Source organism: Lissotriton helveticus, chromosome 1_1, assembly GCF_964261635.1.
Source record: "Lissotriton helveticus chromosome 1_1, aLisHel1.1, whole genome shotgun sequence".
NCBI classification, from domain to species: domain Eukaryota; kingdom Metazoa; phylum Chordata; class Amphibia; order Caudata; family Salamandridae; genus Lissotriton; species Lissotriton helveticus.
In genome coordinates, this window is record NC_136057.1 from 1,110,760,812 (window position 1) to 1,110,783,604 (window position 22,793).

Here is a 22,793-nt window from a genome sequence, read left to right on the forward strand (position 1 = left end):
TTAAGGAAAATAAAACCTTATCTCTTGGACATTAACTTCAGGACGGTAGTCACAGTCCTCGTAATGGCATGCCTGCAATACTGCAATAGCATCTATATGAATGCCCAAAAACAACTTCTCAATAGCCCTCAGATAGTCCAAAACACAGCTGCCAGATTATTGTCTGGCATACCCAAATTTGTTTTGGCCCAAAGAGAATTAACTCGGTTACACTGGCTCCCGGTGAAACAAAGGGTTCGCTTTAAGGCCCTTTGCATAGCCTTTAAGGCCCTTAATGGTACTGGCTCGACCATCTGAGGCAAAGGTTCAAATGGTACACCCCCATTAGGACCCTACGATCCTTGGGATCGAAATATGTTCAAATACCCACCTTAAATAAAAACAGCTGGGGATGAAAGAGCTTTTTTACCTGCACATCCAAGGCGTGGAACGAGTTGGTGTTCCACCTGAGGAATGCTCCTAATCTCCTCTCCTTCAGAGGGGGTCTGAAGACCTGGCTGTTTTCTCATTAACCGCTTCGACCAACGTTTAGGCAGAGCTCAGCGCCAGGACACCCAAGGTTAATCGCGCGCTTCTTATAAATTCAATTAACATAACATAACTATGCTCTAACACTTATGACACATTTCAAAGGAGTCCATCAAGAACCACAGGGGGTCCATCATTGCTAACTCTCACAACACTACAACCTTCAGAGATGCCTGTACATCAGGTAGATTTTTTAACAATAAATCTTTAGTTAAAAAAATGTTTTTGTTAGTGAGGGGGAAGGTCCTATCAAAATCTGTTGAAAATAGTTGGTTTCCCTTGCTATGTTCACCCGTATAGTGCAATGTGGAGCTTGTTGGAAAATGTTTGCCAGGTTTGTTTTGCTTCCTAGCCAAACTTGACTAGTATGTCTTAACTTTTCTACGCTGAGCTGATCCTTACCACCTTTTACTGGACCCATTCATGGAACACATGCATGACTTGTCCCCACCTATAGTTTTTCACAATATGCACAGAACAAGTGTAAGATGCACTCAACCTCCTCCATACAGATGCCATAGAAGTTCCTAGAGACTCTGCACAATGTATGGCAAGATGCTACAGTATCTCTTTGTCTTACAATGAATGTGGCTTTCATCTTTGCCCTCGCCTTGTTGTTCTGAACAAAACTGTGGATTTCATCAGCTTTCCAAGTAGAATTTCACTTGACAGCCTGTCATTTGCATTCCATCAGAGTTTCTTGTATACTGTCCTTACTTCTGACTTTATTCTTTGGTCTTCCTCCTGTTCCGATTGCTTTTCATTTTTAATGTCAAATGATAGTGGCAACTAACACAATCCTGCTCTAATGACTCTGCGGTGCTAAACTGGGCACCGGCTTCACAGTGCGACCATTACCTCATAAGATTTCTTCATATATTTCTCTTTTCAGTAGGGGCACAATAATGGAATTGAACAGTATTGAAATACCTACACATTTATCCTTATGGTAGTCATTAAGAGGTAAAATGTGGTCAGTCATATTAGTTACCTCACAAGTGCAACTGCACCAAAATGATTCAGTGAATCCCAGGTAATCTTCACACTTTCTAGTATTTCCCTAATGATCTTCAACAGCACAGCTCTAGATTTTGTACCAACATCTCAAACTTTCCATGGGCTCTCTCCCCTGGGCTCTGTCGGTTGCTGTCACTGATCAAACCTGGACTACACAGGAAACCTAATATGTTGTACCGTAGATTTCTGTAACTTCTCTATTTCTTTACAAAGTCCTTACAAGGAAAATGTTATCAGAAATACCATTTGGCCCCATCTCCCTAATATTCTAATTCCATTCACCACACAATGCGTGAGTTTATTAGTACATATTGCTTGATCAAAAATATTTTCTGGTTCTGTTAGGTAGAGCAATCAAGCAAATTGGCCCAAAGGAGTTCACCAGTCATCGCCTTACCTCTGTATCTCTGAGCTGTTGCTGTTCATGCCTGATTCACGATGAGAGAGGCTGCTTGCGAAACATTTACCCTATTTATATCTTTGCTTTTCAAAAAGCTTTACACGAGTTACCCACGTCTATTTAAATTTAAAAGTACACTTAAAAATAGCATTCCTTTGGGGCTTTCTGTTTGATCCCCTAATCTGATCCTAGGTATCCAAAATAGGTCCAGAACAGCGCTGTTTACTGTTCTCTATATTTACAATACTGACATGTTATATCCTAGCGTTCAGGCTTTACAGGGCATATACATTATTTCCCCACTCATTTAAAATTTCTGAGTTTCAGCCATTTGAAGAAAAAATCAACTTTTCTGTTATAGGCAACAACGGAAGGTTTTACAATTCATCTCTAAGAAGCTAATACAGCTGCCCTTCTTGGAGAAGCATGCCATTTACTGTACTTGGTATATCGGATTCTCGTTTGTGCAGCCTGTAACTTTCAGTAAGGCATATACCACTCCTACAATATGTGTATTGAAGAAATTCGTTTTCTATGTTATACAATATTAACAAACTGCATTGCCGTGTACTATTCAGTCTGTTCACTTTCCTCCTGTGTTGCCTATGCTTTACTTAAATACCTTTTCTTGAACTTAAAATACTCTGTCCTTTTCATGTTGCAGTTGTTGTCTTCCCTACCGAAATGGTCATGCAACAAATATATAATTGCTTAACTCACTCAATTCAAAGACAGCTAGATGTTGATTTTGACCAGAAACTCTCTTTATTCTTAATTAGGAAAATTGACGGAACCAACGTGGAAGATGATAACATTGAACTAAACGAAGAAGGAAGGCCGGTGCAAGCCCCCAAACACAAGCCACCACTCTTCGACTGCTACTGCTGCGGGGTGCCGAAACGTTATATCATTGCCATCATGAGCGGCTTAGGATTTTGCATTTCTTTTGGAATCCGGTGTAACCTTGGTGTTGCCATAGTTGAAATGGTCAACAACAACACGGTGTACATAAATGGACACCCGGAAATTCAGGTATGTGAACTTGTAGACATATGTTTCTTGGATAACTCTGCTGTGCTAAAGAGTTGTTTTGTGCTATGGTTGCCAATGATATGCCTTCTTATGCTTACTTGTAAACAGCTCATTGACCAATACCAATAAACTGCATGCCCATTGGCTACAGAGCCAGTTAATGATCACCAATGAATTTCCTTTTTCACAAAGACTAAAATTCATCTTTACAGCGCGGTGAGGTTAGTAGGCAGTTTACCTAACACTTTTAATTTTGTGACATAAAATACAATAGACAGAATGTTTTTGTCGAATGATACGTTGAAGCAATTTATTTAATTGATTGGTGTTAAGGGCATAGTTTCTGCACAGGGCGATGTGAGCAACTCCAAATTGCTAAAATTGCAGCCCCGCTCTCCCTCTGGCGTCTCAAATCATACCCTTCAGATGACACTTGGTAGAGGCAGAGTTCAGAGAGAGAGAGAGGGCTTTAATTAGAGAGAGAAATAGAATAGACAGAGGTCAAACAGAGGCAAAGCTATCTCTCCTAGGTGTCTCAGTGGAAGGTGGGAGCCCTGGGGACACAGCCCGTTTGGCCCATGCCTTCAAATTTCTCTGACTGTAATAACATAGTCTAAATGAGTTCTTCAAAACTGAAAAGCTACCATTCAGCCTCTTTTTTAGAACCTACATTTTGTGCTGTGAGTGTCGCTTTTACAATTTCAGTGACCTATGTCTTGGTTCTCTTTCATATGTCATGTTTCAAATCAAATGCAGTTTTCTTCTGTCAGAATCCTGTAACTTCGTCTTCCTGCTAGCGACATGTTGGCCGGACTTTGAGGGTTTGGCAGCTTCTTGAAATATTTTAGGTAGAAGGTAGTATGCTGTGAGTGGAGAAATTGTTTGGCTTGGTAGAGTAGGGAAATCGTCAGATGGTTAGAGCAGGTAAAATGCCTGGTGATCCGGCAGCCCCTGTGATTTGTCTGGCAGGTTGTGATCTTGGTGTTGTGGCAGCATCAGAAGTTTGGCTGTCAGCTCCAGCAGTGTCAGCATCTGCCTGTTCAGTTATGGCACTGGAAATGCCAGTCTAGGGCTGATTGCTGAGGGTAGCATCACTAACAGTTCATACAGTTGCAATCTTGGCAGGAGGATGGTGCTTGCGTGGGGAGAGTCATGTCTTGGCGCAAAAGCCTATCACAAATATTAAGAAACTGAATAAAAGGAACATTTAGGTGTTGAGGGTCATTGAGGTTTCAGTATTATCATATTGGACAGTCAACCTTAGAATTTCCAAAAGACAAGGCTATGAGGAGAGTACGAATGTACTGTACTGTTTTGGAATTTACATAGGGTTTTTCTACCCTGTGCAAAGCTCAAAGTGCTTTCCGAGTAGAAGAGAAATTAATGGCTCCATTTGTTATGTATCACTGCAATGGATTTGGCTGCTGTATTGCTTGTGGATGCACATGTCAGGGTGTTGTGCATGGTGACTGGACGTGTGGTCTAGGTATGGTGGCCTGTCATAGTGGAGCACTTCATGATTATTTTGTTCAGGAGAGTGTTCCAGAGATTATATGTCTTCACAGAGAATGATGGCCAACCCCATTGTGATTTTTTAAAAAGAGGGTGTGATCAAAAGTGGAGGGATTCTGGCTCTGTGGTTCCTCATTTAGCATCTAAAACTGCGTTATGCTTGTAAAACATTTGTCCATTCCGGTGAACCCCCCTGCAGGTGATGCGTAGGCTTTGAATGATATCCTTGACCACGTGCAATGCCTTGAGGCAAGAGATTATGTGGTTGTGTCTTGTCAGGACCTGCAGCATAATGGACATGTTATAATTTGCTGTGGAGTTGTGAGAGCTCAGTATGGTCCTTATTTGCATAGTTGAGCGATACTAATACATAAGGGGTTATTTAGGGATTGCAGAACTGTCCTGATTCCTTCAGGGCAGTGGGGGCAGTGGTAGGCTACATCATACAATATTTAGAGATATCTGCCTTCTGGGCAGAGATCTATAGACCTTTAGAGGAGTCACCACCATGGGATTTTGTGTTTGAAAGAACAAAAAATGAATCACCCTGATACTCAGGGAGTTTTCTCTTAGGGTGTAGGGGTCATTTTTATTTTTTTCAGTTTTGGACTGCAATGACTTTCTTGGTTGTTTAAACAAAAAACTGTATGGCAGAACGCTGATAAAAATTAGGGTGGATGAGCTAAGACTCTAAGATTGATTGGCTGATGGACTGATGGCCCTGGGTCATCAATTTAAGATGACCACCGGCAGGACTAGTGGTGTTTCAACTGGCAGGGACATGATGGTTTGGCCAGCTCTAAATAGAGTGAATGAACCAAAACGTTGGTGAACAGGGTACATCGCCACATTTGTGGCAGAGTACCGTGTATGCAAACTCTAACTAAACTCCTAGGTCACTTTAGACCAGGACCCTGTGGGAAAGTCCCAGATGGGGGATGATCCTGCATAGAATTCTCCTAGTGAAGAATGCACTTTTGGTCACTTGGTTACTATGAGGTAGAAGTGAGAGTCTGAAGTCCAAGCTCATACCTAACTTCTTTATTCACTTAGAATGTAAAGAGTCGCCCATGGTGTTTTGGTCATACTTTTGGTACAATTCACAAGTGAGGATGTACATTTTTGAAGGGCTGAGCTCCATGTGGTTCGGTAGGATCCAGGTACCTAGAGCCCTTACACATTGGCTGAGTCCTGACCTGTCCAGACCTGATGGATGTTCCAACTTGAGGAGGATGTATTTGTGATTAGCATAGTTGTAGCAAGTAAACACGAAAGAGTCGATGAGCTCTTAGAGTAAGCCTCGGGGAACACATTTCCAGTTGGTGAAGAATGGTGCACAGAAAGGAGAAAGGGTTATGATTTGGACCTTTTCTGCCACGCACATTAAATCCAAATAAGAATGGTACCTTGGATTCCAGTGTCACTTAGGCTTTGGAGAAATAGTGGGTGGTTGATGGTGTTGATGGCATGTGACTGGCTGAGAAGGAGGAAGGCTGTCAAGCTGTTGAAGTCTACCTTGCAAGAGATACTGAATACACAGCTAATGGCAATCCAGCTTGCAATTAGCATTTATTCAGTACCTCTTGTAGGGTAGAAACACATCTGTTTTTCAGAGAGGAAGCTGATTTGGGGGAAAACTTCTTGTTAGAGTCTCATTAAAACTCATCTGTAGATTCAAAGTTGTTGATGGTGAGACATGGAACCCACCATTGTCCTTCACCGTCACGTCAACATTGCTGAATATGTCCAGGACTGTACTCGATATTGAAGGGTATGATGAGGGAAGGGAATATGGATATGAAAGAAGGCACACAAGAGATGTCATTGTGTTCTAGTCGCACAGATCCTTTCTATAAATGGAGTCTCTCTTGGGTGCTTTATAGTTTCTCACAATTGATGGCACTTTTTCACTAATTAGAACAAAAATATACTCTTGGTCTCTGCTCTCACATCAATTTCAGTTGTCTGAAGTTTTTTCTTTTATGGGAATTTCACATGAATGCTAATATTGTTCAGAAACTGAAAAATAACCATCCATATAACAACAGGTGCATTTTAGTAAACATTCAACATGTACATGGCACTGTACTCCTATCTTACTAGAGCCAATGGCTCTGCTGTGAGACTGGTCCTTTTCCTATGTGCTAAATACAGTTGGTAAAACTCCACAACTTGAGGTACAGAACAGAAACAAGGGTTCACTCAGGATATGTAAATAACTCTGCAAAGGCCTAAGAGGCAGTTGTTGCAGCACAACTTAGAAGGAAAGGTAGAGGTTCATTATGCAGGCGCATGGGCCAGTTGAAGATTCAGAGAGTAAATTTAACAAGCCAAAAGAATAAATGCAACTCTCCCTTGCTACTATCACTATCCTGAGGCCTCGTAAAACAGTGCTGGAAGAGGGCAAAGAGTACAACTAATGCAAGAAAATTCTCGCAAGAGTTCAAAAGATGCAAGGAAATATTTTGGAATGACGCTACAAAGGAAGTTCCAAGATTTGCCACAAGCAGAAAACCTCTAAAAAGATGATCTCAGCATCTGACCTGAATATTGTCTCAGCTGGAGAGAGGAACACAGAAGAAGAGCACAGCCCAAGCAGAGGCTTCCTCTCATCACCAGAGAAGAAAGCCAAGCACCTGGCCATGCCATGAGTGTGGCTTTTATAGACTGCTGGATCCTCAAATCCAGCAGTAGATCCTTGAATCCCACGATTTACGAATCATCCAGTGAATCTTGAAACTGTGGGATCCTTGAATACTGTGTTGGATCCTTGATTCACATTGTAGCCTGTCACTCCGATAGGGCATACGTCTATGGCTTTCATCCTGGGGTTAGAATTGTCTGTGCATTTGATTGGTGAGAGGTCGCAACGGAGCAGCACAACTGTGCAGCCACAATTCTGGGTAGTATGATTCCTGTCACACCAATATGGATGACATTTTAATTGGAAAGACCTGAGCAAGGACTGGAAACAGCAGTCAATAATGTCCAGAACCAGAGGTGTATGCATATGGGGAGGAGCTCTTGTGGCATGCTGTGTTATTGTCTTTTCAATTAGTTTCCCTAGCAATGGACCATTTATTATTGGCATATAGTTTGCTGATGTGATTGATCAGGTCGTCAGTATTGGCTTAATGCACAAGGTTTTTAGTTCAATGGGTAACTCTCCAGTTGAGAGTGATGAGCTACAAATTGATGTGGCCTGTGGTGCAGCAGGTGATGCTAGAAGGTTGTTGTCTCAACATTTTGGAGGCATGTCGCAGTTTGTTATCTGGAAACAAGCTAGACTTGTTTAGTTCAATTGTTTCTTCTATGCTTAATTTTTTGAGAGTTGCAACGTTCATGAACATAGCTTTTGTAGTTAGATTTGCAGTTTGGGTTACTGATTTCAAAGATGATTTTTAGGAGTCCTTTGGTTTGGCATAATGGATCTGAAATGTGCTTTAAGTAGTGGGGTCTTTTAGTTGTTTTGGTGGTTGATTTATATATTTGACTCTGGATCTAATCGCCCCCAGGCAAAAACCCAAGCGCCCGCTCAGATCCCCCACGGAGAAGTGGTACATGCCCCAATTAAAGGTATTAAAAAGGAAATGTCAGAATATCGTACATCAATGGAGGCTGTCCAAAATGGATACTGACAGGCTACAGTATAAGGCAGAACTCAGAACCTATAACCACGCCATTAGGAGTGCTAAGAAGACCTATTATGCACAACGTATTAATGATAACTGTAACTCAGCGAAGGAGTTATACAATATAGTGAAAGAATTAAGCAAACCTGCTAGCATGTCCCAAATGTTACCCCCCTCAGCAGAAGCTTATGAGAAAATCAGCAACTTCTTCTCGGACAAGATTAGTAAAATCTATTGTACCTTTAGCCCCACTATAAAAGAGGATATAACTAGTCAGAAATTCCAAACCCCATTCTCGGAAACATTACCAGCTTTAAGTGATTTCACGCCCTTCACAGAGGCAGAAGTCTTAAAAACAATGGGTGAAGTAAAATCAGGATCTCCCCTTGACCCGTGTCCCCACTTTATCTTCAACCAGATTGCACAGACCCTCTGCCCGGACATCACTCAACTTCATAATCACTCCCTCATGACTGCCACCTTCCCCGCCACATGGAAACAGGCAATAGTAACTCCTTTGCTAAAAAAAGCAGGCTCAGACATCCTTAATCCGGCAAACTACCTCCCAATTTCACAACTACCATACCTCTCCAAGGTCATGGAGAAAATGGTAAACAAACAACTTTCACATTACCTAGAAACAAATGATTTACTGGATCCATCACAAACTGGCTTCAAGGCCAACAATGGTACAGAGGCTACTCTGCTGGTAGTACTGGATAATATCATAGCATGTACGGACCAGGGAGGAGCCGCAGCTCTGATCCTTTTGGACCTGTCGGCAGCGTTCGACACGGTCTCCCACAACAAGCTCCTGGAAGTCCTTTATGAAAAAGGAATTCACGCAAAAGCCCTAAAATGGTTCAGCTCATTCCTTAGTAACCGAACACAAACAGTCCAACTAGGTCAGTTCCAATCCAGACCAAGAGCCATCAGCTGTGGTGTCCCGCAGGGAGCATCGCTGAACCCCACCTTATTTAATGCCTATGTATCATCTTTGGCCAAGATCTGCAGGAAGTGGGGTTTCAGAATCTGCTCCTATGCAGACGACACACAGTTGATGGTAACCCTAGGGAAAAGACCAGAAGTTTCAAAAATTAAACTCAACAATTGCCTCTCGGAGATGGCACAGTGGATGCTCGAGCACTGCTTGATGCTAAATGCAGTGAAATCGGAGATTTTGCTCTTCGGAGTGGCTAAACGAATTTGGAATGCCACCTGGTGGCCACAAACACTCGGAGCCACTCCCGTCCCTAAACAATGTTTAAGAAACCTGGGCATTCTGATTGATGATGCTAAAAGGTTTCGCAACGCTAAAACTGCTATCCAGACTCTTCCCCTGGGTTCCATTGGACTGCAGAAGAACAGTCACACAGGCCCTGCTCATAAGTGTGCTCAACTACGGAAACGCCCTATTCGTGGGCATGAATGAGCACCTTTTCACGCGGCTGCAGGTACTTCAAAATGCCGCAGCTAAACTGGTCTGCAATAAAGACAGACGAAGCTCGGCATCAATGTGCATGAAAAGTCTCCATTGGCTACCCATCCATCAAAGAGCAGTATTTAAACTGCTCTGTCATGCACACAGAGCACTGTATTTAAGCGGCCCAAAGATCCTCCAGGAGAACATTGAGTTTTACGTTCCCACTAGGAGCCTCCGCTCTTTACAACAAGCCTTAGCCAGAACCAAGTGTATTAAGAAAGTGAGGACTGGAGGGCGCTCCTTCTCACATCTGGCAGCCAGGAAATGGAACGAGCTCCCCTTGGACCTACGGCTCACTCCCAACTACCTGACTTTCCGGAAAAAACTAAAAACCCATCTATTCCTTAGATATTAAAAATAATTGACATCCCGTTTCAGCAGCCTGGCCTTGTATTTCCGCTTCCAGCACCTTGATATCCCGTGGGATGAGTGTTGCGCTTTATAAATAAATAAATAGATAAAGAAATAAAGAAATAAATATTTAGTATTGCTGCTGTAGTCGAATATATATGTTACTGCTGTGCGTTTTTCTCCCTTGTTTGTCACAGGTTCTATTACATCTGAGAGGATTCAGCCAGCCAGCCGACAGGGATCCAGGATTCCTGAGGCTTTGAGGAAAACCACTTTGTCATAAACCTCTGAGAGCCAGGGTAATACTGAGTGACAGTCAGCCGGGGGTCCAGCTACTGTTTAGCAGGTCTGATAAGTGTATGACACCCCCGGAGAGAATGGTGCAAGGAGGACGCTGAGAACAAAGCTCGTTAAGTTAAAAGCATTCTGGGCGAAGGGTCTGTTTTATAGCACTCAAAGTATGGCCCTTTTTTGTAATGACTTCACTAAGGTTATGGCTAGCAGTTCAAGTCAATTCAGTGATTAATTGATGAAGGTAAAGAGCTTCAAGGTTAGAGATGGTTATAGTGCAGTCAAAGCTTGTCAAACCTTGTACTGGAGAGATCTGCTATGAGGTGTGAAAAAGAATCAATCATAAACTGTGGGAAGCATTGATTGATTTGTGTGGAGGTGGTCGATAGATGAGTTCGAAGGAGACTGAGAATGTCGGGTCAGGAGATCAACCGCTAGACTTGCACTTGCTCTGACAGTCAGCCACGGTTCTGTGATAAAGAGAACGTTTGGTTTGGAGTCAGACAGTAGGTCACCCATGTGGTTTCTGATCTTGCCTAAAGATCTTCCTCTGATTGGGATACGAGAATGTTATTAGGGACGCAAACACTTTAATGCATTCCCTCCATAGGAAATCGTACTGTGTTGTGAGGTTGCCTCATGAGTTATTCACTGTGTTTTTCGAAGTTTTTTTGTCAATCATGCTTCGTAAAATGTTGAATTTTTTTCTCTATTCAATAAATAGGTACAATGCATTCTTTAGGATGCCTTCAGCTGTACTTTTTCGGATCTGGTTACCAGGTCATATGATATCTCTGAGTAATCTTTAGTGCTTGACTACTTAAAAGCATTAAAATGTGCATATACATATATGCGATATTAAAACCAAACAATGAGATCCAATGAGAATTTCGTTGCGCGCACTGCATCACATTTGGTGATGCAGTGCGCGCAACTAAATTAGTTTTATTTATTTAAATGTTTACTTACCTGTAAAACTCCGTAATCCATACATTACTATCCCCCCACCCTGCCCCTCCCCCTGCCCACGTCACCGCCCTACAGAAACACCTACAGCCGACCGCTACTGGTACTTTGGATCTCCTCAAGACTGGAAATATCGCCTTGGGTTACCATTGAATGGGACATGCTCTCAGGCCACAGAAACCTTAGAATCCTTTAAAGACCCCGCCCACTTCTTTCCCTCATTGACAACCCAGTGATCAGGAAGATGCAAGCCATATGGAAGCAAGCACACAGACATTGAGGCACCTACCCATTCCTCCATGTCATAGCTCCCACCTGGCACAACTGTGGCATACAGATAGGGGGCTCACCGGTGGCTTTGCTGACCTGAAGCACCCACAGTATAACATGTAAAGACCAATTATCCAGGGGTACCCCTAAAACTTTTTTAAGACCTGCATTCTGACTTTACACTGGATCAGTAAAATCAACAGACTTATATCCAACTGCGTCACTGCCTCTGGAGCAAATTGGGTGGCGGTGCGCTTGACCTGCAGCACTGCCCTAAAAGCAACACTCAGAGACATGGGCCAGCTATAAGGGGGTGGTTTCCTACATTTATGGTATTGTAATTAATGCACTCTTCACCTCCACGAGAGAATATGTTGGAGAATAATTGGCAATGTAGAGTACAGAGAGAAAACACTTTGGAACACTGGGTAGACTGCCAGTGTACACATGATGGCTCCCTCTAGCAGGCCAAGCTGAAATTAACTTATTTTTTAAATCTTCCAGAAATGGCATTCAACATCACAGAGACAATTCAGAACTGACCTGTTGAAGCACGATGTCTGTTGGAGATGTGGGATGGGGGTATGCGATCTCACACATATACTCTGGCAGTGTAAGGCACTTGCACCATACTCGGCCACCGTGTGGCCTGAGCTGGGAAAAGCACACAGGATACACATTACTCCCTTGATCTACCTTGCACTACTATATGGCATGGTGATAATGTGGTACCTAACAAGCACTTTAAATTATAGTTGCCAATGGCCCTAGCTGCTATCAAAGTGAGCACACTGCAAAAAAACATTGGTTCCCACACATGTGGAATGATTCACATAAAGTGAAAGGATGGCGGAATGTGAGCTCATCATGTAAAACATCAATGGCCAGATGAACCTCCTTGAGACTGTATGGAAGCCATTTCTCACACCACGCTAGAACAGGATGCAATGATCTCAGAGATTCTCTATGTAAATGGAAACCAGAGGTCGAAGTGAGCGGGATCGGACGGGAATGACGTGCCCACACTTTGTGATTTATGAGAAACCTTTCCCTACTTTTTGACAAGTTAATTCCGATAGTTTAATTGCTTCAGCTGAAGTGTCATTCAATGAGTCTCCTGTGCTGTGAAACCGAAGTCCGGGCAGACAGCTAAACAAGCCTTCCTACCAGGGTGCCTGCTGCCTGAAAAAAATGCATATGTGTGCTATGAGTTAATCCGCAAATGTAAAGAGTAATCTTCAAATGTAAAGGATGCTTGAGAAACGATTTAGCCTTTAATTGATCAAATCGCTCGAAGCTTTATGATGACAAATATTTATTCTTTTTGAGTGGTAGTGCAGAGTTAACTGAGCGGTAAAGTGTGTGCTTTTAATTGTAATTGTATTAATATAGCGTTTACCAACCCAGATGAGGTGTTGAAGGAAAAGCTATGTAAATAAATTGCATTACGTACAGTCTGGGTATTACTAACATCTATATTTTGGAAGCACCATTTTATCTAAAACCTTTTTGTGCATTTTGTAGCAGGCTATCTTATACTGTGTGTAATGCAAGTTTAAAATACTGACTTACATATTCACACTGCTTCACTGAAAATCGCACAAGTCACTATACTCCACTGTAACAACCAAGATTTAGTTTTGTGGCTTTCTTGGTACAGACAGACTTCTGCAGTGGATTAACTAATAGACAGACCCCCCAGGATATAGCGGCATGGATTAGCAAATTTAGCGGCACAAAAATGGAAATTTAGCGGCACAAATATGGAAATTTAGCAGCAATTTAGCGGCATTTTATTTGGCGGTTTTTCCTACAACAAACACAGATATCTTCGTTTTTTTTAGTTGTTTAACAACATGAAGCTATGTATTTTTGGTTTATTTACAATGTAGACACTTTGTTTGGCTTCAAGGCTGCATATAGGACATAAACTAATGAATAAATGCCCCAAAAGCAATCCCCCCAGGGCCCGCCGCTGAAAAAGGCCACTCCTGTTATTTGGATTAAAAAGGATAGTGGAGCGATAGATGAGGGAAGGAATTAGAAATCTTTTTTTCAAAACTTTAATGATGGCTACATATAGGACTTGAGTCCTGTTTATTTTGGGAAGTCTGTATCCACTGTTGCTGGTTTAGTCGCCATTGCTGCCAAGGCTGTCCACTCTGATCCCACATTGTTTCTTCTGTCCGTTGCTGTTCACATAAGGTCACACAGTATGGTCAACCTTCAGACTTTATTGCACGCTCGACCCTCATGAGAAACATTGATCACAAGCATAATAGTAAATTATGCAGCACATTTCTCTGCACTAAACACAAAAGCCTTCGGTATTTCGGGAGAATGCTGTTGTGGTTTCCAGAGATGTGTAGTGAGTAGCCAATACTGGAAACAACCACAATAACAACCCATGGTAAAGTGGCCCTCTGGGCAACTCAGGACTCTCGGGGGATAAACCTTCTTTGGTATTGTTTTAGTCTACTTTGGTTCACCAGCCATTTTGCAAAGCTTAGAGCTTGGATTCTTGATTCATCATAAACTGTAGTATGTACGGGACACGCCGATGCCCTGAATGCTATTTACTCTTGAGTCCAACCTCCCAAGTCAGCCCCCATACGAATGACCAGAAGTCTTGTTTGTGCATAGAAATATAACAGTCTCAGAGCGTTTTTGATCAGTAAGCATATGTTCATGAAAGAGATTTGCACTAAACAATACATCATTCCTATTTACAAGGTAGCACCATAGTTTGTCCTCTAAGTTGGACATCGAGCCGCCTACGTCCTAATACCTTCCATTGTTTCAAAAAATATTCTATGAGCTCCTGGTTTGTCCTTCAGCCCAGTCCCCGGCACCTCTGACCTTACTAGAGCCCTCTAAGATCCCCTCCGGCGCTTAAACCAAACAAACGCTCATAAGTGACATCCTTGCTCCTTGGGCATCTGGTCTTGTCTATGCTGCATCTATATTTATAGACATGCTGCCCTTTGTGTATATATGCATAAATATATAATCTGTGTAACCATGTGAATCGATAGTTTGTCTATGCTCACTATGCAAAAGTCAACCCTATTGACGTTATCAAAGCTTGTTTTTGAATAATAGTGTAAGAAATAGTTATTTTTGCTGTCACTAATACAGTTTCGCCGTCAAGATCGGGCGTGGTTAAAAGTGGAAGAAGCCCTGTAAAATGCCACATACATGTCTGTGAACATTAAGTAGATGGAAACATTTTTACATCTAGGGTGTCATTGCGAATTGTTTTTGTGATGTGACTGAAAATCTACACAATTCAACTGTTCAGTCATATTTTATAACTTGAGGAGACAGGACGTCCCACGGTTATTTATTACTTTTGTTTGCCAGAATCGTTGCTTTGTTGTTGCAGAGCTCAGCGTGCAGTATCCTCGTTAGCTGGGGGCGCCACTGCGTTCTCAGCACAGCGTGACGCGGTTGGAGGGGGATGCCTTTCCCAGAAGCAGCCCTACCCTCTCACTGGAGTTTATTATTCTAAGGCGCGAGGCCCAAATGAGAAACAAATGGGGCAAAACTGCAGCCCCAGCCTCAGCTTTAGACATGTTAAGTACCTGTTGAGTACTCGGGTGCGGCTGGCAGCTAAGAAACAGACTGTCTGTGTCCCCCCGGGAAGCTGCTGACACACACGAGTGGGGAGGGGCGCACAGCCAATAAAAGGCATTGTTTGTTTTGCTGTCTCCCTCCCCCCGGTAGAGACACGTTTTTCGCGGCCAATATGGATATTATCTCGGCCATCGCGGTAGTCTGCCATTTCGAGATTTTTTTCGTGAATCGCGAAATCGCGATAAACTGGAGGGTCTGAATAGAGGTTTCATAATGTGTTTTAGTGCATTCTCCACTGGGTAACAACTTTTCAAAATGTATTTGTCATTTAAGCTGAGTGTTATTCTACATTTAGCAACCTGACAGTGAAAGACCAAAACAACTTACAGTATATATATATATATTTTTTTGCCACAACCTTGAAACCACCCCCACGCTCACTGACCCTGCCCCCATTGAATACAGCATCACAGTTACCATACTTTTTTTTTTATACACTTCGACTGCTGATGGGGACTACGTACTCTTTTTATGGAGGGGTGTTTGGGTGTTACATCGCCTAATAAATATATTCTCTAGTAAATAGTTGGGTACGGGTGCTCTCAGCCAGTTATGGTAAGGTTGCTGTTGGATTTCACCTAGGATTTGTACGTGCACACACGCACACACACAAAAAATCTATGCATACTCTCTCGCTCTCCTCTCTGATTTGAAGTTCTTAAAACTGTTGGTTATTTTACAACAAATTCCCTGCCCACTGCCTCTTAAGTCCCCTCATGCCTCTGCTTTTCACCTAATGTATTTTACCGTGACATGCCAGTGCGATTATTGGGAAATCTTAAGCTCCCCCATGCCCCCAATCTCTCCGGCCAAGTAACACCCCTGCCTATTTCTCTTTGGAGTTTTAAGAAACATTACTGTGGCTTCATTGTGAAGTATGGATTAATCCTTTCTACACTTTCTTTCAAATTTGTTTTTCAGAGGATCTACCTGAGACCCATAATTATGCGCCATAGACAATGAACCCTCTATTCTTTGCATCAATAATGTTGACAAGATCACTGAGTTATGTCCTAGGTCTCTGGTAAATTTGCAATGATCAGCATGTTCAGCCTTTCTCAGGACTTTCACTATATGGGGTAACCATGAATTTTTGTTGTTGATCCGTAGCCCTACGTATGAACAAGTTGAGACCAAACCCAAGTCTTTTTTTGTTGAAATGGAACTTCGCACTGCATTTTACTTAGGGGATTAACATCATCTTTGATTCGTTTTGTTTGATCTTATACTCGTTTGCATTAAAGTACTCCTGCATGCCAGCCCAGAAAATGTTGTAAGGTTGCAAGAGTCAAGTAGGCTGGGATGATCCATGTATAGGAGCATGAGAATCTTTCCTCCTCCAGTAGGTGGAACATCTTCTACAAAAGCCAGCAATGTGGTATATAAATCCTCTGTTTGTTTCTTGCTTCTTTTGCCATCATACCCTACTCTGATTTGAATAGAGGCATGGGATTACACATTCCTGATCATGATCCATAGAAGTGACTCCATATTAATCACCACTTTTAACTATCTCGGTAGTAGGTGTCTATCAATGGAGTCAAAATCCAGGCCATTGTCAATATAGACAGCATATATTGGCATTTGTTTCGCCAAACAGATTTTTACAATAATGTATCACAACATAAAACACGTGGTCTGTTGTTAACAATAGCTTTTGAAACCCTCTGGCACAATTGACATGATTTGTTTCTTCTTATATTTGTAGAGCTTCCAAAATACATTTGCTAAAGATCTATACATATATGTACAGTAGGTTTATTGATTGGTAAGACTCCAGGTTGTTCTTTTCTCCCGTCGTGCAGAGAGAGTCCAACACAGTATAGAATGTTTCTAGGAAGCCTTGGGTACTTTCAAAGTTTTAAATGTCCTGCTCGGAATTGGAGACTATCAGCTTTGGAAGTAACTGAAGCAAATTGGTGATAGGATGTTTAGGACTGGATCTTTGTTTAAGACTAGGTCGCTAATGACATTTGTGTTTTCAAGTGAAATGTTTTTTTAACAATATTTCACATAAGTAAAAATACACGTGTGAATTTACTCAGATGTAGATCTACTGCTCCACTTAGGTGGTATTCTCCACTCTGCTATTCACTATTTCTGAGAGGAGACTTACACCTTGATGTAGACTGACATGTGGCCTTCTACAGCAGAATTTACAAGTGCAAAGTTATTATTAGTAACTTTCACCCTTTAGTGGCGATCTCTACCTACCACAGAGGGGGGTCCCCCTTTGGCAAAGTATAGGAACATTTAAGAAAGGTTATTAAAACAAATTGCAAATACTTTAATGTATAATATAAATATGAAATGATGTTAAATATTTATTTTTAACCTGGAGTTAACAGAATTAAACTTGACAGCACATTATGTCATCAAATTTAATCTGTTTTGAAAATAACATTAAATTCGTCTAAAAGTTTAAATTGAGTTCACTATTGAATTTAAAAAATATAAAAAATGTTTTTATATTTCGACATATCACTAATACACACTGACACACACATACATGCACACACACATTTGTAATGATTTTCTGCTCAGCACCAAATTAAAATTGGAATTATTGCAGCACTGTTGTGGTTGGCGGTGTTTAATCTTTACTGGAGAACACACACACATATATAGTCATATATATATTCATTGATGTGTTGTCCTTGGCTCCCTATATTCCGTTGATCTCATGTGTACCCTTCTGTGTCAACCTATGTACATGCTAAATTGCTGTATTTTGTGGCAGATGGCAGTTAGCCACCTAATGTCGCGTACCACCTGTGGTGAGCTGCTTCTAAATTACAGACACAGCTTGCTGTTGTTCATTGTTGATGGCATATTCATGTCTGCATTGTGCGTGCTGGTCGTTTGCGCCTTCAAGTCCTTGTGTATTCCAACCTCATGCTTGTTGTCGTTCATGCGGCACGCTCCTCAACTTTCAGTAGCATGCTGATCATTGTTTGTTGTACCTCATGTCATGCATATTTCTTGTCACTCCCCAGATTAGTTTCATCATGAGTATGCAAAAATTAATTATACTCTAAATAATTGTATGCGTTGTGGGCTAGCACATGTGCAGTGTTAAAGTTTTGTGGTTTAGAATTTATCTTGCTGTAGAATATTCATTTCTATCAGATGGCAACTAGTTATGTGGTGCCTCACCTATCAAGCCCACCCAATCTGCAGTGGTTACTGGATGGGGCACATTTGGCAATGAATATTATGTACGTGTGTGAACCGGACAGGGCGGTTCACCCTGGGGATTTACGGAGGCTGCCTTTTGGTTGTTACTGCTAATGGTCCTATTTCAGAGTGTGTCCTTCTGCTCCTAGGGAAGTCTGGGGTAAATAGGGTCTTGCAGATAATTTCTCTTGGTTACATTTTGCAGCGTAGATACATTTCTGCTGTCTCGGTGTACCCCAGAATTCATGTTTCATTTCTTTTTTGGTTCTTCAGGAGCCATATTGACTGCCTCGTGCCTTTTTCCCGGGCTACCTGGCAATAGTAGCTGGGTACAAGAAGCAGTGTTTACCAAAGTCACAGCACGTTTGACAAAAAAACTCATCATCCTTATTTTTGTTTTGTACTACGGAGTGATGGAGATGATAGAGCATCTACAAAGATAGACACAAATACATATTTGCAAATTTCTTATCCATTGACCACCGGATCAATTTCATGTCCTTTCTAGAACTCAGATGCGTCACCATAAAATTATTGACCCTTCCACATTGCATATTTAGTGCATTTCCAATTTTGCAATTATATATCATTGTTAAGTCGACCTTGAGATGCCTCCTTATTTTCTAAAAATCAACCTGAGCATATTACCGCAGGTTTGAACTGAGAAACTTTCAAGGTGGCTCTGAGAATGCAGATTATTGTTTGGGGTAGATGGTAGTTAAAAACACAACACAATAAAACCCCCACTCCAATTTATAAAAATAGAGAATAATCAAACCAAATATCCAATAAGGAGAACTAGAGATATACATTTTTAAAGTCTCCATTTAAAAATATCTATAAAAAGTGTTAAACGTAAACCAGTCATCTGGTTGTGCTTGAATGGGACCTAGGCACGATTTAAGACTGACCATTAGGGAGTGCGGGTCGGATACAGAAACCAGGTTAATCCTGCTCAGAAGTTTAGCTTCTGATTTAGGGCCTGATTACGACTTTGGTAGTGTAGGTGTGGGCTGCCACACCGGTACCCCAGTCTAACACCGTCAAAGTTGACTGCTGCCCGCCAGATTACGAGTCATTTTGTGGTCTGAAGGGCAGGTAGTGCAGCAGTCATGCGGCGGTGTAGTTCAAAGGCTCATACGTGAGCCTTTGAACTACTGCATGACAGGAATCGCGGATCCCTGGTGGTTGCAGCAGTCCTATGGCTGTACAATGGCCATAGTCATAATACGTGGCCTGCTCGCTGGTCCACCTTGGGTTTGGCAAGCCGATGGACCACTAAACTCACAATTAGGGCTTAAGTCTCGGAAATGTACATAAAAAATCCTCAGATGTTCAAGGCTGCAGGCTGTGGCTGGGATGGGGGCCACAAGGATAGTAAGATCTCAGACAAAGTCCCAGTTAAGTTGGAAAGTTCTCAGCAGGAAAAAAAATCAAAATTTGTACTCAAGGAATTTCCTTTGCTAGCTGGATAGTTTTGGTGCCTTTGCCCGGTGGAGCCTTCTACTTTTGGACTTTGTCACTTTTTTTGGAGCTCAGATTCCTCCACCGGGACAAGGCTGAAATTTGTAGCCAAACAGTGCTCTACGAGGCCAGAGAGCCTCTGCAAAATGTCCTACTGAAATGGATTTGCTGCTGTGGAAAAGCTCAGAGCTCGAACAACCTGAATCTTTGTTCCAGCAGCACCGCACCTTCGTTAGATTGAGTTAGCCGATTTGTCCTGGTCCGATGCCAGTTTTCAGAGAAAAAAACAGGCAAAATTTTTCTCAGAATGTTAGAAGGATTAAACTTTGACAAAGCAAAGGGTCCCAGGATCCTTCTAAAATATTTTGTGCAAATCCTTCTTTACCAGTAAATTAGGCTTTCAAGAAATATTTTAAACAGTTCACTGGGAGCAGGGATATTGGGCTGTAATTACCCAAGACATCTGGGTCCAGGTTTTTAGTAGAGCCACCATGGCATGCTTCCAGTGTGCCGGGACTGAACCAATAGCCATAGACTGATTTATTATTTCGAGCATGTGGGGGAATATCACTTTTCCTGCTTTGCATAGTGCGTGGGGGGGAAGCTGGATCGAGGGGGAGCCTGATTTTATTTGCAGGAGGATTTCTAATACACTGGCTAGATTCAAAGGCGGAAGCATATTCAGCACATGCTCTGGGCCAGGAGGGAGCTTGTCCGTTACAAGGAGGTCACTAGGGCGGGTGGACTAGGAAAAACATAGTAAATGTTTTGAATTTTTCCTAGAAAGAAGTCTGCTAGTTTATCACATCGCTCAGGGGAGACCACAAGAGAGGATTCGGTCTTGGGTGTTCTAAAAGGTCTTTTACGACGAGGAAAATCTCTCTGGGGGTGTTAGCTGCTAAATTAATTCTCTTTTCATATTACACTGCCTGGGCGATTTTTATTTTGCTTTGATAGCGTTTTATGGATTCTCTGTATTTCTGTTTGCTAATGACGTTATAGTCTTTCCTCCATTTTCTCTCCAATCTTTTAAAATCCTGTTTGAATGATCGAAGTTTGGGGGAGTGCCAGGGTGAGAGTTTCTCTCTCACTTTATGACAGGGTTTAATTGGGGCGACCATGTCCAGTGATGTCTCGATCCAGGTGGTGAAGTTATTTGCGGCTGAGGTGAGATTGAGGTTGGATTCAGGTTTTAGACTTTCTATGGCTGGGGTCCAGGCTTCTACCGCTAGTTTGGTCCATGGCCTGACTCTTTTGGTGATACATTTTGTATCTGGGGAGGGGTTGGGGAGTTAACGTAAATGGGAATCAGGAAATGATCAGTCCATGGTAGAGGGTTGGGATCACCTACCGATAGGTTGTTATTATTAGGAAAAACTGTATCGAGCGTAGGGCCAAGTTTATGGGTGGGGCCTGTGACTTTTTGGAGGAGTTGAGTTGCTAGTAGGTCCTTAGTCAATTCTGAGGCGTCAGTGTGATCAACGTTATTGAAATGGAGGTTTAAATCCCCAAGAGCGTGGTATTTGGGGAGGTGCCTACTAGTGTGGCTGCTACGTCAGGTAAGGATTGGAGGAATTGCCAGAGTCCGGAGGGCTGTAAATGAGCACTCCGGAAAGGGACTGTACAGCGGATGGTGCTATGGTGAAAAAGAGACTCTCAAAGTCAGCAACAATATTGGGTTCTACCCGACATTTAAAGGATTGTTTATATATTATTGCCACGCCTCCCCCTTTCTTTTTCTCCTGGTCTTCCCGTTGGCTATTGTAGCCAGCAGGGAGAGTCTGCACCAAATCTGGGTCTGACTCGTTATGAAGCCAGGTTTCTGTTTAAAATAGTATATCTGGGGCCTCATCTTCCAGTAGCGTTTTCAGCTCAAGGGAGTGTTTAGGTAGGGATCGAAAGTTTAAGAGAAACATTTTGAGTGTGTAGGAGTGTTTGGTCTCTGGCGTTCTCTCTGTGAAAGGGCGAAACCTAAAGGTACAGTTGGAGCATTGGGGCTCCTCACTAAGAGGGGTCATAGAGTGGCAGCATATGTAGTGGCAGGGGTTCCTTAGCTTGAACAGACGGCCGCATGAATATGTTATTTTACCTGTGTGTTGGCGGGACAGGGGTTCTGTGCCCTGGTCCCGTTCGGGCACGGCCAAGCGCATACGGGCTTGCCTTAGGAGTGCCTTCTGCACTCCAGCAACACGCCTGCTGTGCGTGTCCGCTGCGCCTCTGCAGTGTCATGCGGCTAATGAGGCTTCCAGCCGGAAGTTCAACCCCAGGCTCCACCTCCTAATCCGCCTCCCACTCTTCCCATTCCCTCCACACGACAGAAACCGCAGTGCACGGGTAAGAGGGATGTGAATTGTGACAGGAGGTAGGTGCAATGATCAGTGCAATTTTAGAGTAAAAACAATTTAGAGTAAAAATGTGCAAGAGTTAAAACATTAAAAATAATGTCAGGTAGCTTACTAGCTTACTACCTCAAAAGACAGGACAGAAAGAGAACCGTCTGTCTACCCAGTAGAGTTGTTTCCAAAACAGAGGCTGAGGAAGGTTAAAAGCAAGCTGTATTCAATCTAAAATCTCTTTCCTGTGTGGACAGAGGAATTGCTTTTGCTGAAATAAAAAAAAAGCTTACAGAATGAACTGAAAAGGCTGTCCACTCATGACATGTCTCACTTCTCACTTCACAGGTCCACAAAACGCTGTGCAACTGTAGGGTGTGCATCACTTTTCACTGTACATTGCCACAGAATGCTGTGCACTCGTGGCATACATAACTTCTCACTTTACAGTGCTTTAAAATGCTTTGCACCAATTGCATTTATAACTTCTCACTTTACAGTGCCAAAAACGCGGTGTACTTGTGACATGTATCACTTCTCACTTTACAGTGCCACAAAACGCTGTGCAGTTGTTGAATGTATTACTTCTAACTTTATAGTGCTAGAAATCATTAGACTGCCCCAAAACCTTTAGGGCTCACATTGGAGGAGATAGTAAAGTAGCACCAGGTCAGAGGTCATAAGAAGAACATAGGGGGTGA

General features: G+C 42.4%; 1 protein-coding gene across 1 annotated transcript in view; it reads left to right on the plus strand.

Annotated features, from left to right (window-relative positions):
- LOC144763537 (vesicular glutamate transporter 3-like) overlaps positions 1–22,793 on the plus strand; it is a 311,868-nt gene that overhangs the window by 49,346 nt on the left and 239,729 nt on the right. Inside the window, exon 3 of the mRNA XM_078649214.1 lies at positions 2,725–2,977. Coding sequence (XP_078505340.1) covers positions 2,725–2,977 — 253 coding nt within the window. The remainder of the gene's footprint in view (positions 1–2,724; positions 2,978–22,793) is intronic.